This window comes from Abrus precatorius, unplaced genomic scaffold (genome assembly GCF_003935025.1).
Source record: "Abrus precatorius isolate BTA unplaced genomic scaffold, Abrus_2018 Scaffold5, whole genome shotgun sequence".
NCBI lineage: Eukaryota > Viridiplantae > Streptophyta > Magnoliopsida > Fabales > Fabaceae > Abrus > Abrus precatorius.
The window spans coordinates 8,793,682-8,820,726 of NW_020874395.1; the positions used below are offsets into that span (position 1 = coordinate 8,793,682).

A 27,045-nucleotide genomic window follows, 5' to 3' on the forward strand; every position below is an offset into this window, starting at 1 on the left:
AGCATTTTCAAAGTATCTAAGATTAAAAATAATTTTTATGAAAACCTTTCGGTTAAATAAATTTGAGCCTCACAATCTATTTTTAAATAATTATTATAAAATTATACCTATAATAACGTAATAAAAAGTTATACTTCAGCATGCATGATTATCTTTGATCTCTTATTTTACTTGTCATTATCTAAATCTTAAATTTTAAGCTAGCAATAACCATTTTCATTTAAGATAAATTTGAGTCTCAGCTTATTTTGTTTTTTATAAAATTAATATACTTAACAAAACAATTTCAAATTAACCAATGGATGTATCAATCTCAAATTTTTAAGAAGTTATAAAAAAAGTATTTTAATTTAACATGTAATTAACAGAAAAAATTTGAATGATCCAAAATCACAATAATCTCAACCAATAAAAGAGTGACAATTTTTAAAAAATTAACATGTGTTTAATAGTAAATAGCCGAGATTCAATTTGAGACTTTTATTTTACATATATCTAATAATTAAAAAAGTAATAAATTATAATTTATTAAATATAAATTAAATAAAAAGTTGAAATCAAAGTATTGGAATTTTTAAACTTTACTGATGTTAAAAGATCTTATAATATCTTAGTTTGCCAGTATATGAATATATGTAATCGAAGTATAGAAGCCAAATGCCAATGACAAGTGGTATGAATTATGTTCCGAAAGGTAGCTTCTTTAAAACGACTTTACAGATAGATATATTGAGAAAAATATCCGAGTCAATGAAACCTCCTTACATATGCATATTGTTCGAACCAATTGTCTGAAATCTTAGGGATCATCATAAGGCAACGATATGACGTATAGCTAATATGCAAAATATAACTCTACTTCTCTTCAGCAATATACTCACGATTCAAATTTTGATTTGGTCAGAAAATATATCAAGTCTTTTAATTTAATTTTGAAAGACAAAATTATTCAAATTAATTTCTTAATATATAGTTTATCGTTCATTTTAATCTTTTAAAGATAGAAAGTGTTTTATTAGCCAAAAAAAAAGAAGATAGAAAGTGTTTTCATTTAACTTCTGAAAGAATTTTTTTTATTAAAATTAGTATTTAATTTTGTAATTTATCATTTATTTTAGTACTTTATTTATAATTCGTTAATTAATTATCCTAGAGATAGAAATATAGCACATTAAATGCAATTTGACATGTTAATAAAATATTTTTTTAATCACATTATATTTTTAAAGTCTAAATGAAACATATATTAAAAAATATAAATGAATTATGATTTTTAGAAATAAGAGTAAATTATTTAAGAAATATAAAATAGGAGGTGTTAATTACAGAATATATTTTATTTAACTATTAATGTTCATGATTTTTTTAAATTATTTTATATACTTATCACTTTAGTAAAATATAAATTAATATTATTTAAAAAACATAAATCATAAAAAATATTAATCACTAAAAATGATTTGGAACCATCCCAAGAAACTTATAATTCTATTTGCAATTTTAATTCTATATCTGAATTGGGATAGCCATCGATTCTATACCCTGTTGAGTAATATATTTCTACAAAATCAGTGCTCTATAGTTGTTTATTATGAAAAATCTTGTAATGCAACCATTTAAAGAAAATATAATTAATAGCTTATTTGATTTTAATCATAATAAAAATAAAAAAGTATTTAAAATAAAAATAAAAGATATTTCATAATAATGTTATATTAAAAATTATAAAGAGAGTTAAAAAATAATTTATTTATTAATTATATGAATTACATAAAATATTCAGACAATCATGATCATAATAATAAAAGATTAAAATAAACAATAGATCGATGACACGTTTGTAAACTAATTTTATTAATTTTTTAAACTAAATTAAAAAAAAACTGTCAAATCAAATCGAAGCATATACTCACTCTTGAAGCGTTATTAATCTGGATAGTGAAGTGAACCCGTGAAGGGAATCAAATTTTCGTAATTACACTTTTCTTTTCCATTTGAAGACATTCCATTTAACATAGCTCAAGTTGAATGCAACACACTCTTTTAAATGCGCGCATCGAGGCCATTTTTCATCATGAGATTTATATGTTTTACGAGTAAAGAGTCATCAAATGATGAGTTCATTGAATATTATTTGTTCACCTTTTCTACACTATTTGAATAAAAATTGAGGATTTTTACCAAGCTTGAACAATCAAGGCCAAAAGAGCACAATTTCAGTGTGAATTACACCTTTTGGAAAACCTAAATGCCACTTGCTTAAAATTTTCGCATATCCATGTTAGACATTAAATTCATTTCCATAAAACACACACGTCCAACACGTTCTTTACATTTGAATTGTTTGGTTCCGTATCATCGATTCATCATAATTTGTGGGAGAATCAAACGCAAATGGACAAGAAGTTCATAAAAAAGGTACTTGGAGCCTACCTTGCTTGGAAGATTGTGCATGAATTTGGAATCATTCAATTTGCCACCCATTTGCTAAACATATCCTCACTTATCTTCTCACATAAATGATTTTGAGACTTCTTTTTGCATGTGATTACCATTTCTTACTTACACCTTTTTTTAAGTTGCTACCATTAGTTATTTGCCATCAGCAGCCCATGTAACTTTGGTTTTAGGCTCATATTATATAACTAGGAAGCTAGGTCTAAGGTCTAGTTCACATGGCTGATACAAATATATATATATATATATATATATATATATATATATATTCTTCTCTTTCTTTTCAACCAAAAATTTACTTTTTAATGATCAGGAGAAGCAATCTCTTGAAATTACTCTAAAACATAACTTTTTTGATAAAAAAAGTTTGCTTCAAAGAGATTAATCAAAGCATAGATGACTGGACCATTTCAAAAATCCTTCAGAAGACATTATATGTTCCTGAAGAACAAACTAAAAGAAACAGTTCTGATTACATCATCAAGACTGTAGAAAATAATATTCCCTTGGAACAAGACATAGGAGAAGAATTTTACCTCTTGTCGAAAAATTCGATTAATGACCATAAAAGAAAATACAAATACCTCCATATAGGATGTATTTAAGTTGCTATTAAACCTTTAATAGACATATGTATAAATGTCGTTATCTTAATGTGTTTAAGAGATGCTCGTCACAATAAGTTCGAAGATTCTCTAATAGGAATAGTAGAAACCAGTTTAGGTCAAGGAACAATCTATTTTAACATTTTTTCTAATAAGACAGCGAGTCTCACAGACGTTAATATCTTAGACTCTCTATTTCTTAATATCTGCTTTCATGATTTAGACATGAAAGAGAGATCTATTCCCGCATCTCTTATATATAGAATCCAGTACAAGGTCATGAATTCTTGTACTTTTAGAGTTCTTCTTAAACCCCAAAGAGGTGAGACTATTTTGTTTATCACTAATATGACAAAGGTTAATGTCTCTCTTCCAAGAATCATCAAATGGGATGAGGTTACTCTCCTTAAGAAGTGGGTTATGGACAAGGCTACACCTTGTATTTCTAGACTTGCTCCTTAAATTCAAGATATTTCTCAAGATAATTTTGGGAAAGTCGAAATAACTTTTGACAAAAGAAACTCTTTCTCTTCTAGGATTAATGTTTTTAGCAGACAATCTGATTTTGTTTCTGCTAGGAGATCTTTCTCTTTTAGGTCCCAAACCTTTAGATCTGAAATATTCAAATCTGTTACTCATGATCATTCTCATATAAACCTACAAGGTTTATATATCTCTTCTAAAATTTCTAGAACTGTCTACCAAACCTTTGATAAGGAAGATGAAAATCAGAATATCTAATTTCTAACTTATTTCTCCTTTAATGAGTCTTATCATATTGTTTCATAAGTTTGTCATTGATAAAGAAACCTTTAGGGAATATTTCTATTATGAAGATTGGAAGCTTCAGAGAGAGTGAATATATATATATATATATATATATATATATATATATATCACATGACTAAATTGTTTACATAATAGACAGGAACATTTATCTATTAATATGACCTAACATGACAACGATACTCCTTTCAAGTGGATAAATGTTACTTCATTGAATTTGAAATGATCGAGGCATGTTCCCTTCCTTCTTCGATTCAGTTTTGCCTACCAATCTTTAATTAGCTTTAAACTTCACATGTTACGACAAGATTTACTTAGACTTTTCGTTTTCATACATTTGATGTTACTAGACATGTAAAAAAGCAAAAGTGACATTTTTGAATTCTTCACACTACGGAAATAATATACGAAACATTGACTTAGAATGTTCATGAATGATGTGTTTGATTTGATCAATTTCAATTATATTTCAAATTATTTATTCAGTTTTGTCGATGAATCTTTAATTACCCTTGACAAGTATGTTACGATAAGATTTTACGTAGACTTGATTGTAATTTTTTATACATTTGTTGTTGTTGCATGTGAAAAAGAAAAACGTGACTAAAATCTTTAATATCTTCACACTTCGAAAACAAAATCACTTGAACCCAAACTATGAGTCAAATATTACATGAATTGAACTTGAGATTGTCCAATATATTCCTTCGTGCAAAATCATATAAAACTTTCAATCAATCATTTATTGAGACCGATCATGAAGCGTGCTTTTTATTTGATCAATTTATATCGAATTTCAGATTAATTTTTGCATGACATTGGAGATTTTAAATGAATACCAATTCCCCCGCTTTATTTTAAACAAAATGAAGTTCTAATGCTAAGTTTACACATACACACACACACACAAGGTTAAATTGACAACATAATTGACTGAAACATTAATCTTCTATGTTGATACGGCCTAAGAAAATGACAAACGATACTCGTTCATGTTACGTATATGTTACCATCGCCGAAAATGAAGCCGTGGAACATGGCCTTCATATCTTAATCCAATTTTGCCGAAGTATGTCACGACAGTGGTTTACATAGATTTCTCATTTTCATAATGTGGATCGATGTTGTGCGTGCAAAAAGGTAAAATGTGACTGAAATCTTCGATTTCTTCACATTGGGAAAATGCAATCTCTATCCAAACTATTTCTACATGAATTGAATCTAATATTGTCCAAAATTTTCCTCGTGCAAAATCATATGAAACATTTAGTCAATTATTGATGAGGACATATCATGAATGACATTTTTAATTTGATCTATTTTATCTGGCTTCAAATTGATTATTACATGGTTAACAACCGAACTAGACTAGCCATTACAACCGTGGAGACATTAAAAAAACCTAATTCAACCATTTTTTTTAAAAATATATCGAAGTCTCATTGCTAAAATATATTACTTTTTTATTTATTTATCTGTCTATTTAGAAGTTCAAAATAATATTGATTATTGTTTTTCAGCCATACTCTTTTGCTAATATGAAAATTTTAATGATAATGAATAAAATATATTTACACTATTTTTATAGTCTCAAGAATATAGAGACCCATTAATCAAAGATAAATTTCAAAGTTTAATAAATAATTTTAACAAAATGATTAGATTTTATCTATATAATATATTCTTCTTTTAAACAACTAAATAAGAATGGATGTACTACATACGTACATGTGTGTGATTTTCCACACCCTATTAAGGCCAAAATTAATTAATTAAAACTGCCGGCAAAGCAATTTTAATAATATTAAATGAGGATAAATTTGTTATTTTATAATAATTTTTAAAAATTAATTAACCTTAATTATTTTTATTAATTTATATAATTTAATTGAAATTATCTTATAAAACTAAAAAGAGTATTTCTAAAAGCCTAAAGAAATACAAGACTTAAGTTGACTTTTCTCTTTAACGTTGTACATATGTTATTTACTTGGATGTTTTGCTCGTAGTCTCTTGTGAGACTAGCAAATATAGCTCGTCTTAGTTTTTATAAATATTGAATGTTCAAATGCTTCACTTACTATTCAATATATAATTATGGTGTTAGTATGTATAGGTTCAATTCAAAAGTAAAAACTTATTCAATAAATATAGTTTTATAATTATAAAAGTTTATCTCATTAAACACTCTACCTAAAAGGTGATAAAAAAGTTGTTCAATAATAAATATTACTAAAGACATTTAATGATAATAAATAAATAAAAGTTAAAATGAATGAAATTAACAGAAAACGATAAAGGAGACAAAAGATTTAAATATTTAAGTGTAAAATATATAAATTGAAAAGTTAACAGATAAAAAAAAACTTTATTAAATTGATTTGAGAGTTCATACAAAATGAATTAAGTAACCAAACTAAGTTGAACTAATAAACATCCTTACTTCATGTGGAATTGCTTAATAAAATTTAGCAAATTACAGTTATATATATATATATATATATATATATATATATATATATATTATAAGGCATAAAACATGATTTTTTTTATTTAATGTAAAATGTCACTGCTAAATTCTATTTATTATTCAATCTATTATTATTAAAAATATACATCATACTATCACTTATTCAACCATATTTAAAGTATTAAATTATAATTTAGAGTTATTAGAAAAACATGACTTATTCATTTATATCTATTAGATACATGTAACTCTAATTTTGAAAGTGGTCTATTTTAGAGGAAAACTAGTTAATTCTAATTTTACGACTTACTACATGAGAATACACATTATAATTATTTTATATCCCATATAAAGGTGGGTGCATGTCAATTTGGACAAGCCCAACTAATTTACATGAGCCCATTGCAATCTATGTTTTAACAAGCATTAAACAAGCAACCTCAATAGTGTTGATTAAGTAGAGAAAGACACGATTTCGTATTTGACAGCTTACAAATCTCTACTCATTTTTATATGGTTGGGATAAATGATTATCCTCTGTAATACTTTTTGAGTTTAATAACTTTTCCTTCTTTGAAATGGAACACCAATTCCTTTCCCTTTCTCTAAAAAAATAGTTGCTAAAAGGAAAAGAAAAGCATTAAACTACCAAATTGTTGTTCCAATTTGGTCTTATGCAAGTTAGGGTAACTAAGCTGGGACCAAATGAATTGCATTTCTTCTATTCATTTACACATATAAAATTTTAAATAATTTATTTAATTTTCTTGTACTAATATAGTTAAATTTGATAGATCTCTGTCTAAAAAATAATGCTAGATAACCATAAAAAGATATATTTAATAATTGATTTTTTTTTTTGGGCTAACAAATATATTCGCATTTGGCCAAATCAAATTGGGTGAAAATAAGTTTGAGCTACAATTTTATTATTCTGTGGCTCACATATCTTGCATACCTATTCAAATACGTCAATATCGTAGTGATAAGGAAGAAGAAAGGACTAACTGTAGAGTGCTGCTACAGTGAAACTCTTTCTATTTCAATCTTATTTTGGTTCCCATGGAATTGTTTTAAAGCTAGGAAATAACAAAAAGAAACCCGAACGGACTAACTGTGTTTTAAAAAATTAGAGGGAGAATATTTATTATTTTTAAAATATATTATTGTATTTTTGGGAGAAAATATTTTTAAATTTTTTTGAATGATTAATTTTAAATATGAAAATAAGATATTTTTAGTTTATAAAGAGTTGATTTTATTAATTTTTTAAAATATGAAATCTTTGGTTTCATTTGAAATCTTTTAAATACTTCTTTTTTATAAATAGTAATGGTAACACAAGATATAGTTTTTTTTTTTTTAAATTATAACATTTTGATCAGGTATTTTCAAATCCAAAAAATTTGTCATTATTCAAAGGTATGGATAACTGCTAGACCGTGTTGAAGGAAGGTTTTAGTCTAGTTAGTTACATACTTTAAAATACTCATCAAACCCTAACTATGTGATCAAGAAAATGATGGAAGATCTAGATTTCAAAGAGATACAACATAGTGTATATTTTGAAATGAAATTTATGGAAAGTGACTCATAAATTTAAGAAGTATAAAAAAAGAAAGAAGAATATAAGTGAGAGAAAAAAGGGCTGCTATTAAGGAGAAATGCTTATAATCTTTCTTGATTTTGATACATTACGAACACATGTTTGTAGTTGTTTGTGTAAATATAAACGAAAATCCATTTTAATTGCATGACTCTAAAATAAAGCCTCTTTATGTGCCAAGGCGACAAGTTCCAATCTTTTATTGAAATGTGTTACTCTGAACAGCAGCAGATGTTCCTTCCGTTCTTGATAAACTACATGTTTTCTTGGTTCCTAAACACCCTATTTTTATTATTTATTAATTTTGTATTTTGTGTGAATTGTTAATGCATGATGTTTGAAATTAGGAAAATTTTAGGTGTGTGAGTTGTAGGATTCTTACTGTAGCGAGAAATAAGTGTCCAGAATCAGGCTCTCTGACGCTCTCTCACTGTAGTGAGGAACTCTTGCTGTAGCTAGAATGACAAATAGTAAAGTAAAATTTTGTCTAATTTTTTTGTTGTAGCGAGATAAGGTGTCAATATAGTGAGAATTGGCTCACTGTAGCAAGAATATCACGAGTTAAGGGGTATTTAACGGTTTCCAACTTGAAAAACTTGGATTATAATCCAAGTTATGATCTTCTCCATTCTCTTTGACTTCTCTCCTCATTTTCTCAAAAAATCTTTGAAAAGATCCAATCTTTCTTCAATCCAAGCTTGGAAGTTTACTCTCCTTGTTATTTAGTAAGATTTTCAAGCTTGGTTTTCCATTCTTTTAGTTATTTTCTTGTTTTTCCTCCTCTAAATAGGATCTCTTATGATATTTAGGAAGAACTCAACCTTTTGAGCAAAATCTCTCAAAAACCCTTCACTAAACTTCCATTTTAAGGTAAGGAGAGTTCTATCTTGTTACTAAGAAAGTGGTATGTTTGTGTTCATGAAAATGTTGTGATAAAATGCATTATTTTGAGTATATGACGAATGAGAACATGTGTTGTTATGTTTGAAGTATGTTTTGTGGTATTAATGACGTGTATAATCTTTGTTTTGAGTGTATATGCATGTATGTTGTGGATTGAGTAGTGACCAACTTTTGGCAATGATTGATTGATGTATGATATGATAAGAAACTAGAGTAAAACATAGAGATAAAAGCATGAATAATATGATAGTATACAACACTACCAAAAACACGCTTTATACTAACGGATAATACAAATGAATTTTTTCTGACTGCGTTTATAGACGGATATTCAATTTTTTTATTTTTTATTTTTTTGGAGAAATCCATCTGTAATACAAATAGAAAAAATCTGTCTGTATTATCCGTCTGTATTACAGCCAGCCATTTGGCTCGAAAACTCATAGACAGAATTATAAACAAAATTTTCCATCTGTAATTTGAAAATTAGCAAAATTTTTGGAGCGAGAGTTACAGAAAGAAAAAATCTGTCTGTAGGTATGACTATTTTTACCGACTTTTCATTTGTCTATTTATAGATGAATTTTTTTCGTCTGATAATGGTCTTTGGCAGATTTACAGACGGATGAATCCATCTGGAATTGAACTCTTAAAACACACCATTTTATTAAATTATTTATAGACAAATTTTTTTATCTGTAATGTGTAAAAGCCATCAATACCGTGCCTACTCCTTCTTCTTCTTCTCACTCTCCATTATTTCTTCTTCCTCTCATCTCCGTGTCTTTGTCTCTCTCTAGCATTATCAGTTTTTGGGCCTTTGCAAGTGGCTGGAGCATTTATTGAAAAATAATTTGCATCATTGTATTCCTGATACGATACTCTAACTTTTAATCGGTTTATTTTTTAATTTTTGATGTATAATAAAGACTTAAATTTCTAATATAGAGTTGTAGGACGAAAGATTGTATGACTAAGGGATGAGCCCAGAGGTCCTTCTCCAAACCTGATTATTGTGTGCTTTGGGATTGTTTATGCTTATGAAGATTGTAGAATATGCATGTTATGGAGTTATAAGGGAATGTGCTTTAAAACAGTTAATTATAGAATGTTATATAATATATAGCTTATATGTAAAAGAAATTTAGATTTTTGTATTAAGTATGTGTAAAGAACAAGACAAGAAAATATACATATATCAAGGGAGATTCTGCCAAAATTTACATTAAAAATTTGTTGTATTAAGTGTAAACAAATATAAGAAAATATTCATATATTAGGGAAGATTCTGCCAAAATTTACATTAGAAATTTATTATATTAAGTGTAAAAAAATATAAGAAAATATTCATATATTAGAGAAGATTCTACCAAAATTTACATTATAAATTTATTTTATTAAGTGTAAATAAATATAAGAAAATATTCATATATTAGGAAAGATTTTGCTAAAATTTATATTAGAAATTTGCGTAATGTAAAATAAAAGGTTGATAGAACATTGTATATTTGTGTATTTGGTCTCTAAACATGTATTATATTTGATTTAGATATGACAGGTAAAGATAAGAAAGGTATTGCTCAGCATCTTGATCGTGGCAACTCTCCTTCGCCCATCGCTCCCACTTTCACCTCCACACCAGCTACTGTGCAGACCTCCCAAGCTAGGGGACAGGAGCAGTTTATCATGGTGCCCAACCCTGGGTATGTTGCTCTTCCCCCTTCAGTACAACGAGTTTCATAGTTTGCACCGCCGACTACACATGCCGCACAGCCTTTTCTACATAAGGCACAAGTGAGGGATCCACTACTATCCCAGCTATAAGTGGGCAGCAATCATCACAAACCCAGGCATCATTGAGATCGCTTCCAACTTTACAATGGGATGGGTCTATTTGGGATGTGTGTTAAGTTGGATTCCACCGCAGAAGGGTCTCCACAGGATGCAGAGGGAGGTGCAGCAGCAAATGCAGCAACAACATATGCAGATGCATCCATACTTTGAGCTTATGAGAGCAAGCAACTCTATACCTCTTCCTCCTCCTTCACCAGCTTTAACACCACCAATCTTCAGCTTCATGCGTTATTCCTCCTTTGCCTCATCCTCTACTGATGGTGATACTTTTTTAGAAGATGATCACACCGATTATTAGTGATATATAATGTTATTTTATTTTTGACATTGTTTATTGAGATGTTTACTTTTTCATTTGTAATGACATTTAAATTTTACATTTTATAAATACTTTCTAATTTTAAATATATAATTTTGTAATTTTTATTATGTTTATAACTTGTGATAACTATAGACGAATTTTTCCGTCTATAATTATAGATGAATTTTTCTGTCTGTAATTATTTATCGATGCACATATTACAGACAGACTAGAATCATTTGTAAATCCATCTATAATGCTAAAATTCGTCTGTAATAATTAAAAAATTCTTCTATATTTACAGGTTTTCTAGTAGTGCAGGTAATGAGTTCAGGTTATAGTAAATAATGAGTTTAGACCATAATGACTGATAAGAATAGTAAATCCATAATGAGAAATATAGAAATAAAATGAGAAATATTGAAAGAGAAGTGAAATGAGGAAGGAACATGATAAGGACAAGTATGGATAGCTCAAAAGTACATGTGAAAAATAAAGGTAATTGAGAAATCTTGTGAAAATGAGGGAGATGGATGCTCTTCTTGAATTACGCATACCAAATGAGAGTAAGAGTACTATAGTCCTTACACTTGTTTTCTGACTTAAACTCCTGACCACGTTTTTGCTAAAAAGGGTCAAGTCACCACACATTGTATCTGTGTAGCTGCAGCTATCCAGCAACTATCTATGCTAAGAAAGACCTCAAGGGATCCCAAAGACAATGAAAGTGTAAAGTGAGAACTCCGAGTGTTAATAGAAAAGAAATGTAATAAGTTGAGTAATTGATGAGTGTTGCTTTTATTTACATATGATCTTGTGGCATGATGGTTTGGTGTATTTGCTTTTGTTTGTATTGTTGACGTGATTGTGAATGTATGCTTGGTAATAAGAATAGAGACTCATTCTTACATAACCTTTCAGAGAACCAGGATGACAGAACTCAGAGAGAGCATTAGACTTATAGATAGCTTTATACAATGTAGGTTAAATTATGTATTTAACGAGTACCATAGATTTTGCTATTTTAAGTTAGCTTTACATGTTGATAATGTACCCCATAACATTATTATGCTAGAAATGGAACTATCCTGTAGTGTGCCTTTTGATTTCCTTAAACAATAAAATCCACCATACATTGTGTATGTACCTGTTCACATATCCTAATCATGACTACCTCGAAAGACCAACCCGATGGACTTTTGAACAAATTACTGATAGGCAAGTCAATACGAATTTAGGAGATCTTTATATCGGGTTAGATGAGGACCTTGATTCTAAGAATTTTGCAGAAATAAAGAGGCGGCATGGGGATGACTAGTATCGTTTCAGTCTTGGGGTGATAGGTTGCTCACTAGGACTTGTATATTTTATATATTGTAAATGTTATAAATGAGTCATAAAATATTTTGATGTTATATTTTGCAAATATCAACCCCTTGTGAACTTATGAGAACAATGTATATTAATGTTATTTCACGTTTCTTTTAATTGGTTTGATTCCATTACCTTGTTATTTATATTTTGTAAATTTGAGAAAAATAAACAATTTTTTTTTTAATTCCACATATTATATTCGACTGGCAAATAGATTTAATTTAAATCTTTCTTTCCTAACTATAAAATTATTTTCTTATTGTTTTGAATAAAATAAAGATATTACAAACATATGAGATATTGTTGATGTTTTACCTTCTAGTAGCTGCCACCTTTTTCTACATTGTCTCAATCTTAGCGTCGCTTGCTCAAACTTGTCCTTTTCAAATTCTTGAATTCATGCATACTTGTCTTCTTCCAAATTGACATGGACACTGAATGCAAAACTTCTCTAGTCTTATTGTGTTTGACTACTTTTCAATTTTTTTTCTATTGATGATTGCACCTAGTGTCTGAAACAACTTCCCTTATGCTTAAGAAATGATTTAAGTACCTTTATTGGCTTTTATTTTATTTTTACTTTTAACAATTATTTCCTAGGCACAATATATATGTCTTTTTTTCTTTTATTTATTTTACACAGTCCTTCTTTCCTAAAATTTAACATATATTATTATTATTCTTATTATTATTACATATATATATATATATATATATATTGTTATTATTTTTTGAAAGTATAGTTGTTTCCTTTCTTTTTCAACTTCATTTTTTCATGGACGACTTAACACCTCTTTTTTTCAACTTACCTCATTAAATGACTTTTACATTTTTCATGATTCCCTCATAACTATAACATCTTCTTAGTATTCTTTATTGAACATTCATCTTCTTTTATCTTCCCTCTTGCACTTTTCATGGCTTCCTCTCCCTTTTGTGATTCTACTTGCTCTCAAAACACATTTTCACAGATCCTTCTAGATGATTCGTCCTCGATTGCTTTTCGCATCTAGATTTAACTTTCTCTCCCTCATTTTGAGTCATCCAATGTTTTAGGGTGTTGGGTTTTTTACATCCCTTTTCTAGAGCGTAACTTTGACCTTTCTCATCTTTTCGGTGATGACTTTTTCTCTATTGGCTTATTGGGGACACTTGCATCAGATTCCCAAATTTTTTTTTGTTATAACTTGGTGGAAACTCTTTCTACTACATGATAAGTTCATATTTTGATATATTTTATAGCTTATATTCTTGTAATTGGAGCTTATTTTATGAAGATTTCTTACTAATTTTAATGTTAATTTTTGCAGTTAAGCATAACAGAACTATCGGTGCATTTTGAGAATATTTTGAGCAAAAATTTGAACAATTTCAGTTGGCCTTGCACTTATGCACGATCGTGGTTTGCACTTAAATGGGTGTGCTTCTTTGTTGTTACATCGATGTATTTTTATATAGGTATTATTCCTTTTAAATGGTATTGTATATGCTTGAATTGTATGAATTATTCATATATTGGAATGTAAATATGAAAGTCGTATGATTGTTAGGTAAAGAGCAATGTATTTGCAGTATAGTGTCATAATTTTGTTGAATATGATTAGCAGTATGAATCAAAGATTAATCATTAAGTGTGCTGTGCATGTGATAACCTAAGAATTATAGCCGATGACTTGTATTGCCTCATTCTAGAAAGAATCAGGAGTTTTGGATGCAAGGTGTCTAACTCAGGTGAGTTAGTTCTCGCTCAAGCAAGACTTAAATGCGCAAAATTGAGCATTCTAGAGTACTCTCGATCAAACAAGATCAGTCTTGGTCAAGCAAGACACGATAAGACCTACCCAATTGTCCTCTTGCCTAGGCAGAAAAGGATCTCGCTTAGGCGAGAGTAGCTCATTCAAGCGAGGAGTTGCAAGAAAAATGGGTAGGTCTCTAGACCCAATTTTGCACAAGCAAGATGTAACGCCCTGAATTTTGTAATATTGTTTGACTATCAATATAAATGTATAAGTTGATGTTTCAATTTGCATTTGATTGTGTAATGATTTGAATGTATGAATATGTGGTTAAAATGTGATGTGCACTTGTGCTTGAGCATGATTATTGATGACTGACTTGTGTTTGGGCTGGAGTTGTTTGAGTATATATGCTAAGTGAGTGCTGCAGGGTGTTCTTGCTATTGACCTCATTCCGGGAGCAAGTATAATTTTTGTGGCACCATATAGGATGTCACTAGTGGAGTTGGTGGAGGTCAAGAAACAAGTGGAAGACTTATTGCAAAAGTGGTTTGAGAGACCGAGTGTGTCACCATAAGGAGCACTAGTGCTCTTGGTGAAGAAGAAGGATGAGACCAAGAGGATGTGTGTGGACTACCGACAACTGAACAAGGTGACGATAAAGAACAAGTATCCATTTCCAATGATTGATGATTTGATGGACTAATTGATGGGAGCTACAATGTTCTCAAAAATTGACTTGAGATTCGGGTACCATCAAATCAGGGTGAAGGATGAGAATGTACCTAAGATGACATTCAGAGTGACCAATGCGCCTGCGATGTTCATGGACTACATGAACAGGATCTTTCATGAGTTTTTGGATAAGTTTGTGGTGGTGTTCATCAATGACATCCTAATTTATTCAAAGACTCAGAAGGAGCATGCCGAGCACTTGAGAATTATTCTACAAACTATGAGGGAGAGACAATTGTATGCGAAACTTTCTAAGTGTGAGTTCTGACTGTCTCAGATTCAGTTTTTTGGGCATGTAGTGTTGAAGGAAGGGATCATAGTGGATCCTACAAAGGTGGAAGCAGTAGCTGAATGGCTGAGGCTGAAGAATGTGACTGAGGTTTGCAGTTTTCTGGGACTAGCGAGCTATTACAGGAAGTTTATTGAAAGGTTTTCTAAGATAGCCTTACCTTTGAATGGTAAGGAGTTTAAATGGACCAAAAGGTGTAAAGCTAGTTTCCTAAAGCTGAAAATAAAGTTGACTTTAGCGCTTGTGTTAGTTTTGCCTGACCTGGAGTGAAAGTTTGATGTATATTGTGATGCATCTAGGCATGGACTTGAATGTGTCTTGATGTAAGATGGAAGAGTGGTTGCCTATGTCTCAAGACAGTTGCGTCCGCATGAAGTCAACTATCTGATTCATGACTTGGAATTAGTCGCGGTGGTTTTCGCTCTTAAGGTATAGAAGCACTACCTATATGGAATAAGGTTTGAAGTGTTCAGTGATCATAAAAGCTTGAAGTATCTGTTTGACCAGAGGGAGTTGAACATGTGACAGAGGAGATGGATGGAATTCCTCAAGGACTACGACTTTATGTTGTCCTACCATCCTGGCAAGGCAAATGTGATAGCCGGCGTGCTGAGCCAGAAATCATTGCATATGGCATCGATGATGGTGAAAAAGATGGAGCTGATTGAGGAATTTTGGGACATGAATTTGGCCATGGAGGTAAGGCCAAGGAGTTTATATCTCAAACCGATGACTATCATAATGACTTCTTGGTGTACGTCTGAGATGCTCAGCAGGGAGATGCCTTCTTGCAAGACAAGATAGGTAGAAGGGTGAAAGGAAGGACTTGGAGTTCCACAGTGATGAGAACAAAGTGATCAAGTTTTGGAATCGAGTGTGCATTCCCTAAGTGGATGAGTTGAAGCAAATGATACTTGAGGAAGCACATAAGAGTATAATGAGTTTTCACCCCGGAGCGATTAAAATGTATCAAAATCTTCAAAATAGCTTTTGGTGGAATGGGATGAAAAGGGATGTGGTTGAATTTGTGGCTAGATGCCTAACTTGTCAAAAAGCAAAGGTAGAGCACCAACATCCATAGGTTATTGCAACCGTTAGAGATCCCTGAGTGGAAGTGGAAAAACATTTCCATGGATTTTGTTTCTAGGTTGCCAAGGACCAGGAACAACCATGATATTATTTGGGTAATTGTGGATCGGTTGACCAAGGCTGCACACTTTCTCCCGATCAACATGAAGTATAAGTTAGAGAGACTTGTGGATCTGGTCTTGTAGCATACCAGATAGTTTTGTCTCCGAATCTCTCAAACCTACATCTGGTGTTTCATGTGTCACAACTTAGGTAGTATGTGTCGGATCCTTCTCATGTGATTGAACTTGACCTGGTTCAAGTGAGGAAGGACTTATCCTATGATGTGTATCCAGTGAGGATTGCGAATCACCATGTTAAGTAGTTGAGGGGCAAGGAGATATCATTGGTAAAGGTGATATAGAACTCAAGTGATGAGGGAATGTCACATGGGAAACAGAGAGTAGAATGAGAGAGTTGAATCCAGAGTTATTTGTTTAGTTGGGTTGAATTTCGGGGATGAAATTTTCTAAAAGAAGGGAGAGTTGTAACGCCCCAAATTTTGTAATACTGTTTGATTATCAATATAAATGTATAAAGTGATGTTTGAATGTGCATTTGATTGTGTAATGATTTAAATGAATGAATATGTGGTTAAAATGTGATGTGGACTTGTGCTTGAGCATGATTGTTGATGACTGACTTGTGTTTGGGCTAGAGTTGTTTGAGTATATAGGCTAAGTGAGTGCTGCAGGGTGTTCTCGCTGTAGCGAGAAGGCCTTGAGCCAAGAGCATGAAACTGTGTCGTTCTAGCTATAGCAAAAGGATCCTCGCTATAGCGAGAAGGCACTGGAGAGAGGTGCGAAACTGTTGTGTTCTCATTATAGCGAGAGAGTGATAGTGGAAGGTGCATTTCTGGGTGCAGTCTCGTTGTAGTTATAGGGTCTCGCTGAGCAAAATTTTACTGAAATTAGAGTACAATTTTCTCTTAGATTTTTACTGTAGCGAGAGAAGGTGTTGCTACAGCGAGAGTGTCGCGACTAGAGGATATTTGAAGGGTTTAGGGCTTGAAAAATTTATTTTCCCACTCTTCCTTCGAGATCTCTCCCTGTTCTCTCGATTTCTAGCCTGTTCTTACCAATTTTAGAGTGTTGCGGCCAGAGGATATTTGAAAGGTTTAGGGTTTGAAAAATTTATTTTCCCACTCTTCCTTTAAGATCTCTCCCTGTTCTCTCGATTTTCAGCCTGTTCTTACCGATGAAGGTAGTAGTCACGTTTGGGGCTTTTAAAGTTGAGTTTCAATGGTTAGGGTTTTGGTTTCTCATCTCCATCCTTTATTTTCTTGGTTTTCTTTGAGTTATCATGAAATTTCTCCATGTATTTAAGATGAAATCTGTATGGGGGATGCTACCATTGTTGATTGCATTGTGGGTCTTCGATTTGAGGTAAGAGAGAACTCTACTCTATCTGGTTTTGTTTAAATGCCGTTTATTTTGCTATATGTTGCAATGTGGTTGAGATTAAAAGTAAAGAATTATGTGTTTGGGTGTAAACCTTGTATGAGATATGATATAGTAATTGTTGGGTGTTGTGTGTGGTGAAGATTGAGTATAATGTATATGGTGTAGCAAAGTAGTTGTGATGGGATTCGATATTGCATGTGATACGAATAAAAGTGGGCATACGTACTGTGTGTGAACATGAATGTTATGATGTAATTGAGAATGTGGCTGAAAATGTGTGTGAATGGCATATTAAATGTAGTTGTGAATATGCTATGAATGGTTCAACGATGCATTGGAGGTGTGAAAGATGGAGGCGGTAGGAATCATTTAGGAAAGAGAGGGTGGTGGTGACATCAACACTGAGCGTGGGTGTAGTGTGCCTCGGCTTCTGACTAACATATTTGTCAAGGAGCTTGTGACCGCACACGTTGTATCTGTGAAACGGGAGCTAACCGGCAACTATCCATAGTGTGAAACTATGATCACAATGCCTAGTGAGCGCACATGTATGTGGAATGTTTATTGGTACAGTGAGCGCACTTGTCTGTAAATTGAAATGGGATATTGAAATGTGTTACCTATGACCGCTGATGTTTGGTTTGAAGTGTGTTAGAAAATGTGTGGAATGGGTAAGGTGAGACTCTATGCTTGTTTGTGTGTGTGTGATAGTGTAGAGTACTCACTCTTATATTTATTTTTCATGACCAAGATGATCAGCACCGAACTCAATGAAGGGATAGATAAGACTGTTATAGGACTATAAACTTATTTTTCTAGAACTCTGATGTAATTAAATTATTACTGTAGTAATGAATTGATGCAAATTGTAAACCATCCGTATTTTAAAATATTTCAATGAACTATGTCTTTGAAAATCACTTGAATGAAAATTTTTATTTCTTTCATTTTGTTAAATTTATTATTTTAAAATGAAATACAATGTGTTACAATTTTAGTCTTGAAATTATAAGAATCAATTAATTTAGTCCATAAATTTATAATAATTTTACTTTAATCTTTGATTATTTAAAAATTATTTATTTTAGTATTTTTTATTTCATTTTATTATCATTTTATATAAAACAAAATAAATGTTATTTAGTAAAATTAGTTATTCAAACGAGTGTTTTTTATACAGTCAGAGGCTAAAACTATTGAAACTTAAAATATGAAATATTAAAATATGTATGTATTCAAGAAAATGCCTTTAAAATGATGTTTGCATGAAGATGAATTGAAAATATGCCTCAAACTTTTAACTTAGACCTCCGTTCAAGATTATTCAATGTACTCGTGTATAGTAAGAAATTGAATTTCTTCGGTTGAATGTTTTGTAAATATGTTTCAAGTTCTACATAGTGCTATGTTTTTTCAACATTTTCACAGGCTTTGCATGCAATGCTCTGCTCCAACCATAAAATAACAAAAACATATGATAAGAAGCCTATTCGTTGACTATTTTATTTGGAAACCTCGTTATTATACCTTTTTAAGAGTACGAGAAAATTTGCCTTAATGACATTGGAAGTAGTTTTTGTCCAGTGTGATTAGATTTCCAAAACACCACACTTGGGCTATATTTGCTTAGTAGGAAAGTGTAATTTCACACACATTTTTGGCAAAATTTTCAAATTATTTACAGAATTGGAAGATGTTGTATTTAGAGTATATTTGATTTCTTCTTTAAAAATAATTTTTATTTTTAAAAATATAATATAATATAATATAAATTTGTATTAAATTTTAATTTAGAAAAACTGCTTTTAAGAGAAAAATCAAACGTGTTCTTACTATTTTTTTTGTTTACTCTTCTGCAAGTAAAAAAATAAAATATCAGCTAATAATTTGTACTTGGAGGGTTTGATTAGCTCCAATTTCAAAAGTAATTTAAAAATTAGATTAAATTAGTATTTTGTGTTGCAATTACACTGTAATTCAGTTTGGATAATTTTTTATAGAAGTTCTTGTAAGAGAAAAAGATAAAAAAGTAAAATGACTAAAATCTTTTTAATAAATCAAAATCAACTAATGAATTTCAAGTTTTGAAGAAATTAGTTAAAAATACTTTTTAAAAATAGAAAAATATAAGTTGATTTTATTTTATAGAAGAAATTTAATTCATTTTACTTCCTTTTTTTTCTTTTATAAAAACTTATTAAAAAGAAAACACGGGTGAAAAAACCGCAAAATAACATATACTGGACGTGATTTCTTCCTTTGTTCCTGTGACTCAAATCACTTATTACTATTTCCCATCTTTTTCAATTTTAAAACAACATTTCAACAAAAAATCTAACAACTAAGGGTGGAAATATTATTTTAATGCATGTCATTTTTCAAGTAAAGGAATAAAAAGAAAAGGGACAAAAAATAAATAAAAAAATACACAAGCGATTTCAATTTGTCTCTGTGATGCTGTTTCCTCAGATATATCACAACAACTCGCTTATTTTACAAAACATAAAGTTGGGAACTGTTTATACTCAAAACTGATTTTCTACACAAACCTTCATATTCTAGAATACATGATCACTGGAACAGTGAAAACTCCTACTTTTGCTCCTCACATGTTTGACTGACGTAGATTTATCACCCAACCCACCAACATTTTTTCTTGTCTTTTGAGGGACACAGTACTATAATTACAACTATTCTCACGTAGATTGTGAATCCTCTGTGCCATTTGAGGTTGGAAGTTGGGTAGAAGCTTCTAAATCAATTTTATCTGTGTTCACAAATTTCAAGTAATTTTCAATCTCATTGGAATCATGGCTTCTGTATCTAAGACCTAGCCATTTCTTTTGTGGTTTTCTCTTTCTATAACTTATGGCAATGGCAAGGTCATTGGGGAAGAGGTCTTTGAAGACAAAGGCATGTAAAATAGTTGATACAAGCAGTGCTGTCACTACGAGTGTCGAGATAAGACATAGTATAACACAAAGTGTCTTGGTAACGACATTTGTGACCTGATTTGAGTATCTTAAGGTTGCAATTGCTGCACCAGTCATTGGAAATGTATAGGCCCACCATGCAAGTGAGAAACTGCAGAATAATATCAAATCGTTTTGTCATAAAACTCAATACCATAGACTATATAACTAACTAAATATAAGATATGTAGAAGATATAACTAACATACGTGAATCCTCTGAAAAAATTGATCCGTACTGCCTGTAAAAGCATAAGAAACTAGTAAGTAATTTTGATATTAGAAAATTATGAAGTGTTGGATGTCAAAATTATATAAGGCCTTGTCTTAGAATACACGTGAAAGGTAAACAACAATGATTATACATATTTCAATTAGATAATTATATATTTATATTAACCACCCCTAAAATTAGCGTTAATTACATTTATGCTCTACTTGTTTGAAAAATTATACTTTTCTTTTGAAATTTATATGTCAAAATTTCTAATTTATATCAAAGAATAAATAAAAACTCAATAAATAATAAATTTCAATTATATATTATAGCAGTCAATAATATTAATGCATTGGATTTTGTGATTGGTTATCACTTTTAAAAAAAATTATTATATAAAAATTATTTTTGTGTGACATTGTGCATGTGTTAGAAAAACCATTCATATATGTTAACACATGTTATTTTTTCAAAAACGTAAATATATATATATATATATATATATATATCCCTTACTTTTATATACTAATCATATACTCAGTACCTTTTAAAATAACAAAAATAAAGAAGCAAGAGCATGTTTAGATTTGTACAACATTTTATTTTTAAAAACTAAAAACTATTTTTAAAAAAGAAATTAAACATTCTCTAAATATTTTTTTTTTCTAACTAAGTTGGTAAAAGTATAATTAATGCTAACTTTAAGGGTCAATTTGATTATTCTTATTTCAACAATACAAGTGTGACATGAAAAACTTACCAGAGAGAAATAAAGGAACAGGGCAATGAAATAGGCAATCCGTGATCCATAATCAAAAGAACCCTGAATGTTAGCCCAAGCCATGGAGGCAACACTAGGTGCTGCAACAAACAGAAAGAAAACAGGATGGAGCTCTTTTGGGAGGGTCTCATTTGTTGGAAGTCTTTGGTAAAGGGTCACAAACATGACTGTGTAATGGGCCAGCCCAACAGCAAAGAAGAAAATGGGCCCTTCTTTTAGGCCCATAGATGCCCCAAGTAAGGCCCCCACAAAATTCCCAACAATTGATAAATGATTGGAAGGATTAGCCACCTTTGAGAGCCTCCTTTGACCCCCAGACATCCACTGTCCATATATCTTAAGCTCAAGGCAAAATATTGGTATCATTAGAATGTACCAAAGTGTATGATGCAAATTTTTGGTAACTGAAGGAGGAACTCCAAGAGCTAAGAACAAGAGTGCAATCCATGGTGCAAAGAAGAAGTTAACACGGATTGGATGGTAATACTCACGACGAACTGCTTCAAAGTAGAGAAGGATTTTAAGGAGATAGATTGTGAAAACAGTGACAATAAGAGCAATGGATATGAACCATAAGATTAAGTTGACTTTGAGGCTTATGTGAAGAAAACGAGTGGAAGGTGATGTGGCCAGTGCTTTCCAAAGAATTGCTTGGCTGCTAACTCCAAGGCAAATACCAAATGATGAAATAGGAAACCGAAGGAGGAATGGCCATTGCCTGTCTTGTGGAAGCACTGTCTCTTCTGAAGCCTGTTGTTAGAAGAGGAAAACAAAATGTGTTATAATCTTCATTAAGTAAAAGCATTATACTAGGAAATTTTGGGGCAATGGAAGAAAAAGGAAACACAAAGGATCTTCAGTGATAAAAATATGGTGGTGTAGGTTGATACAAATAAAATGTCTACCAAAAACCTGTTGATTTGTCCTACTTCGGTTTAGAGTGCAGAATTGATTTTAAATTCTTAAATGTGACTTAGATACTAGCTTAAATTAATTTATATCACTTTTTTTTATCGTAACGTGTGTTTTTCATTGAAAAGTGTGAAGATTTGTAACTTCAAAACAAGCATGGCCTAAAGTGGATATAAGTTTGGCCTTAAGTAAGGTTTGGAATTTGAGTTTTGGAAAGGAAAAAAACAAGCAGTAAGAGCATACCTATCAATGATACCATATGTCATATAGAAAAGAAGAAAAACATAAAGGGTGCTTATTTTAAAGGTACATTTTTCTAAAATAAAATAATAAAAGAATATAACCATCGTATTTTTAAGTTGCTTATATTTTAACACTGTATTTTGATGAAAATGAGATGCTCTAAGAGGGCTTAACCTTGTGGTCCACCTGACTCAACTCCAGGATAGTTGGGACTAACAGTGGTTTTCAAATAAATCTAAAATTCTAAATATAGCTGCATCTTAGTTTCATTCAAGACATGAAACACTGAATGCCTTAGTGAAACTATTTCTACGGAAGAGGCCATTGCGGCAGTGATAAAAGAAAGAACTTTTTTATTACAGAAGTTGCATTGTATATGATATGGATTATTTTCAAGTTTCAATACATAACCGGATTTGAATTGACAGAAAAAGTAATCACATACCCTTAGAGTTTCTAACTCTGGACCTTCCAATGCATCGAAATAGCGATCAACAGGTAAAGGCCTATCAGTGCTCCCATTGTTATTGCCATCTTGTGCGTTTTCTCTGGGTGACTTTCCACGTAGAACTGATAATTGTCTCTCAAGTGTCCCTGACCATGTTTTGAAAGAGTCAAATCTCTTATCCTTGAATGCTTTGATGCCAGGATGGTGGTTGTTTACTTTGTCACCATTAACTGCTTCTTGGTATATTTGGTCCTTTTGCATTGGTTGAGAGTAACATCTTGATTCTTGTGGATGCTTAGAACCTTTAGTTCCTGATTGAGAAGAGGAAATGGGAATAACATTTGTTTTAGTGTTCAGTGGTTGTAGCTGAACTTCTTCAGAAGAGAGTGGCATGCTGATAGAATACTTCCTTTCATGATTGATGACTACAGGTTCATCATGTTGTCTTACGGGTGAGGCTGCTTCAACTCCCTATTGCAATCATGGGAACAGTTGGATTTTACTTGTCTATTCAGCTATAAACACAAATGTGTATGTTGTAAATTACTAAGAAGTAAAAATAGACAAATGCTAACCAGTGTCCTAAGGCAGCAATTAAGGAACCAAAAGTGATTTTTTTTTTCAAAAAATATAATAAATATACCTCTCTGAATGATTTCCAATGCAATCCAACACAATTCTGAATAAAAACGTTTCACTTTTAATTCCTTAACCAGTTCCCTGAGGGCACTAGTTAGCAAGACCCTTTAAATTAGTATAGGCACACTACATCTTACATGTCAAAAAGAACTTAATTTTGGAAAACATTTTTGTACTGTTCAATTTTGCAGGTGAAGTACTGAAGGAGTCTTACTTTGGAAGATGGGCTAGGAATTTGAGGGTCAGCAGTATCAAAGCCAGCAACTTCACTTGATGATATATATTTAATCAGTGATGGAACTTCAGGAGAGCCTTGTTCTGCAATTTCAATGTTTATGGTGTTTTCCATTCTAGACCTGAAGAGAAAAAGATATGCAATTTCACTCGTATATAATTATTTTGATTTCTCACTTATTGTCTTTTCTGTATACACACGTAACCGTTTCTGATTAAATAAAATTTAACTTATAGATTTGATACCAATTCAGAGAATCTCATTCGAAAACTTAGGAGTAGAATCAAGCAGGCAAAATCCAGATCCAGATTAGATAGAGAGCAAAAAGATCAAGTGGGTTGATTAAGAATTAATGAATTGTTATATCTTGCTCGCATTAATTACACAGAACAATCTTGAGTGTGTCAATAGGATTATCATATCCATCTAATTGCTTCACACAATACTTTTCCTTTTCAAAGTAACTATGTTCCCATTAGATTTAGCAAATCTAAAGGGCATTGCTAGGTTATCAAAATTAGTGAACATGCAGATATCTTTTCACCAGTTGAGAAATCTTCCCTCTTCAAGAGAGGCTCTTGTTAGTTAAAATAACCAAACAGAGAAAGGTATGAGACCAGTAAGCATCATAGGATAACGACTGCAGAGATGTCAAAATTTAGTCCCTTCACATCTCCAAAACAATGTTAACATTTATCCACTTTGGATAAAACCATAAATGCAACACCCCCACCCCCCTCCCCCAGCTATAAATCCAATTCCTATTGGCGATGGATCCATATTCCATATGAAGGAAATAATCAGATCAGACTTTAAATAAAATAAATCAAAGGCTAACAGAACAGAAAAATAAATAAATATAGAAAACACATTGGAGCCTTCCAACTTTAGATTAGTATGAACATATATGCATATATTACAAGAGTTAAAAGATGCAGAACAGAACCACATTGTGCTAATCCAGCTGGCAAGGAAACATAAAAATAAAAAGAAATAATAAGAATCCTAACCCTTAGCTTTTTCTCTTCTCTGTCTGGTGATTCTTGTGAGTTGATGATCCAAAAGATTCGGATTCAGCAGCGAAAATACACCATATGCTCGAATAATGATGATAGACCAACATATGGCTTGGAGTCACAGTATTAGGAAGATGATTATATATGGTCTCAGCATATGGTAGGCCAAGTGTACTTTGTTTGGTTACGTTGAAATCACCACAAAATTTTGATAATCCTAGCTACTTATTTGTTTGAAAATGACGCAACCCTGATAGAAGACAAGAAAATTAATATTCTAGAGTGGGACAGGTAAGAAGATATTAACCTTTGAAAGGACTCAAATCATTAATGAAATGCACGAGTTCTTTTCTAGCTACACAATTGATAATGATATAACATATAAAAACTATATAGGTCAACAATTGCATACACTGGCACATTCCGAGGAAATGAATAAAAATAAAATTTCAAAAAGAGAAACTCTAACTGCACTATTTTCAGCAGTTATTCTAATGCTCTCTTCGAATTAGCTGAAATTGATTTTTAGACTCAATTGCTAGTTTGATTTAACGAAGAGTCAAACTTATATCATTTTTTAAATTTTTAATAAATATAACTCATGATAAAGATTGTGTTAAAAAGTATATCACATATATGTTTTCAAGATTACTAGTGAAAAAAATATAATAAATGTATATATCCGTGCATGTACGTATGCAACACTTTAGTGTATGTTTAGAAATTTTTTTTATAAGAAAAAAATTTCTTCTTAAAAATTCTTTCATAAAACCACAAAAAATAAATGATTATTTTCTTAAAATAAGATGAACTGAATATGTATTTAGTGGTAAATTAAACAATAAAAAAAATTCTGGGTCATTGATCTGCGACACCAATTAAGATCTGTTGTCCAAAACAAGAGTGCTAATAGTGTTTTTATCGCCCACCAAATTTTGGCACTAGATTTTCCCGTAAACTACAAAGGAGTCCATGAATGGAATAATGTAAACCACAAATCACTTGAAGATAGTATTACAAGCAAAAGGATAGAGCAGAGAGCGAAAAAGGGACATGTTTGGTCTCTAAAAATGTTTTAAGTTTTCATTTTTAATTTTTAATTATAAAATTGTATAGAAATAATGAAAAAACAAAAAAAAAACAAAAACAATTACTTTCAGTATTCCCTGTCAAATCAAACATAAAAAGATTGAGCTAGTTTGAAGCGAGCACCAGCAGCCAAAGTCAAAGGATTAGCACCATTTCTATTTTCACTTCCAATCCTTATCATGACAACGAAGATTTGGCTGCAATTGTTTAATTTGAATACATTGTTTCGGGTTTGAACCTCAAAATTTTATCTACCAACAGAAGAAATGTTTAGCACGGAATTAAGATGTCACCAACCCATATTTTTCAAACTAAATTGAGATACTACTCATAGTTTTAATATTAGAAAAAGAACAACCAAATAAAATCCTAAGATACTTTACAATTCTTTTATTTTTTTTTATTAAGACCCACTGATATTTAGATAAGACTAGACAACAAAGTTTTTGTTAAGACAACTATAGTTTTAAACTCAAGACCCCTATTTAACTTAGAATAATTTTTAAGAGTGCCTAACTTAGGAGCATTTTGATTTTAGAAAACATATTCTATTATCACTTTTAATTACAAAATTGTCACATTGTTTCATTCTATTTCTTAGTTTTGAATGTTTATACAAAAAATATCAAATTTTTTTTACTATTTCTATACAAATATTTAAAAATAAAAACAGAATAGAAACAAAGTAATAATTTTATAATTATAAATAAAAATAGAAAATCTTTTTTAAAACCAATTAACCTTGTGCATTTATGGTTACTTTACAATTCTTTTTTAGTTAGGAGTAGCTAGCACAGGCCTACAAATTGAGGATACTTTACAATGTGGTCACCATGAGATAAAATGG

At 30.8% G+C, this 27,045-nt stretch overlaps 1 protein-coding gene across 1 annotated transcript; it reads right to left on the minus strand.

Annotated features, from left to right (window-relative positions):
• Positions 1-20,065: 20,065 nt before the first annotated feature.
• Positions 20,066-25,224, minus strand: LOC113867529 (S-type anion channel SLAH3). The gene is made up of 6 exons (XM_027502910.1): positions 25,104-25,224; positions 24,073-24,214; positions 23,217-23,690; positions 21,596-22,366; positions 20,829-20,860; positions 20,066-20,731 (listed from the first exon to the last, which is right to left on the minus strand). Exons 2-6 carry the CDS (start codon positions 24,205-24,207, stop codon positions 20,344-20,346), a joined length of 1,800 nt encoding a protein of 599 aa, XP_027358711.1. The 5' UTR covers positions 24,208-24,214; positions 25,104-25,224; the 3' UTR covers positions 20,066-20,343.
• Between the last annotated feature and the right edge of the window lie 1,821 nt (positions 25,225-27,045).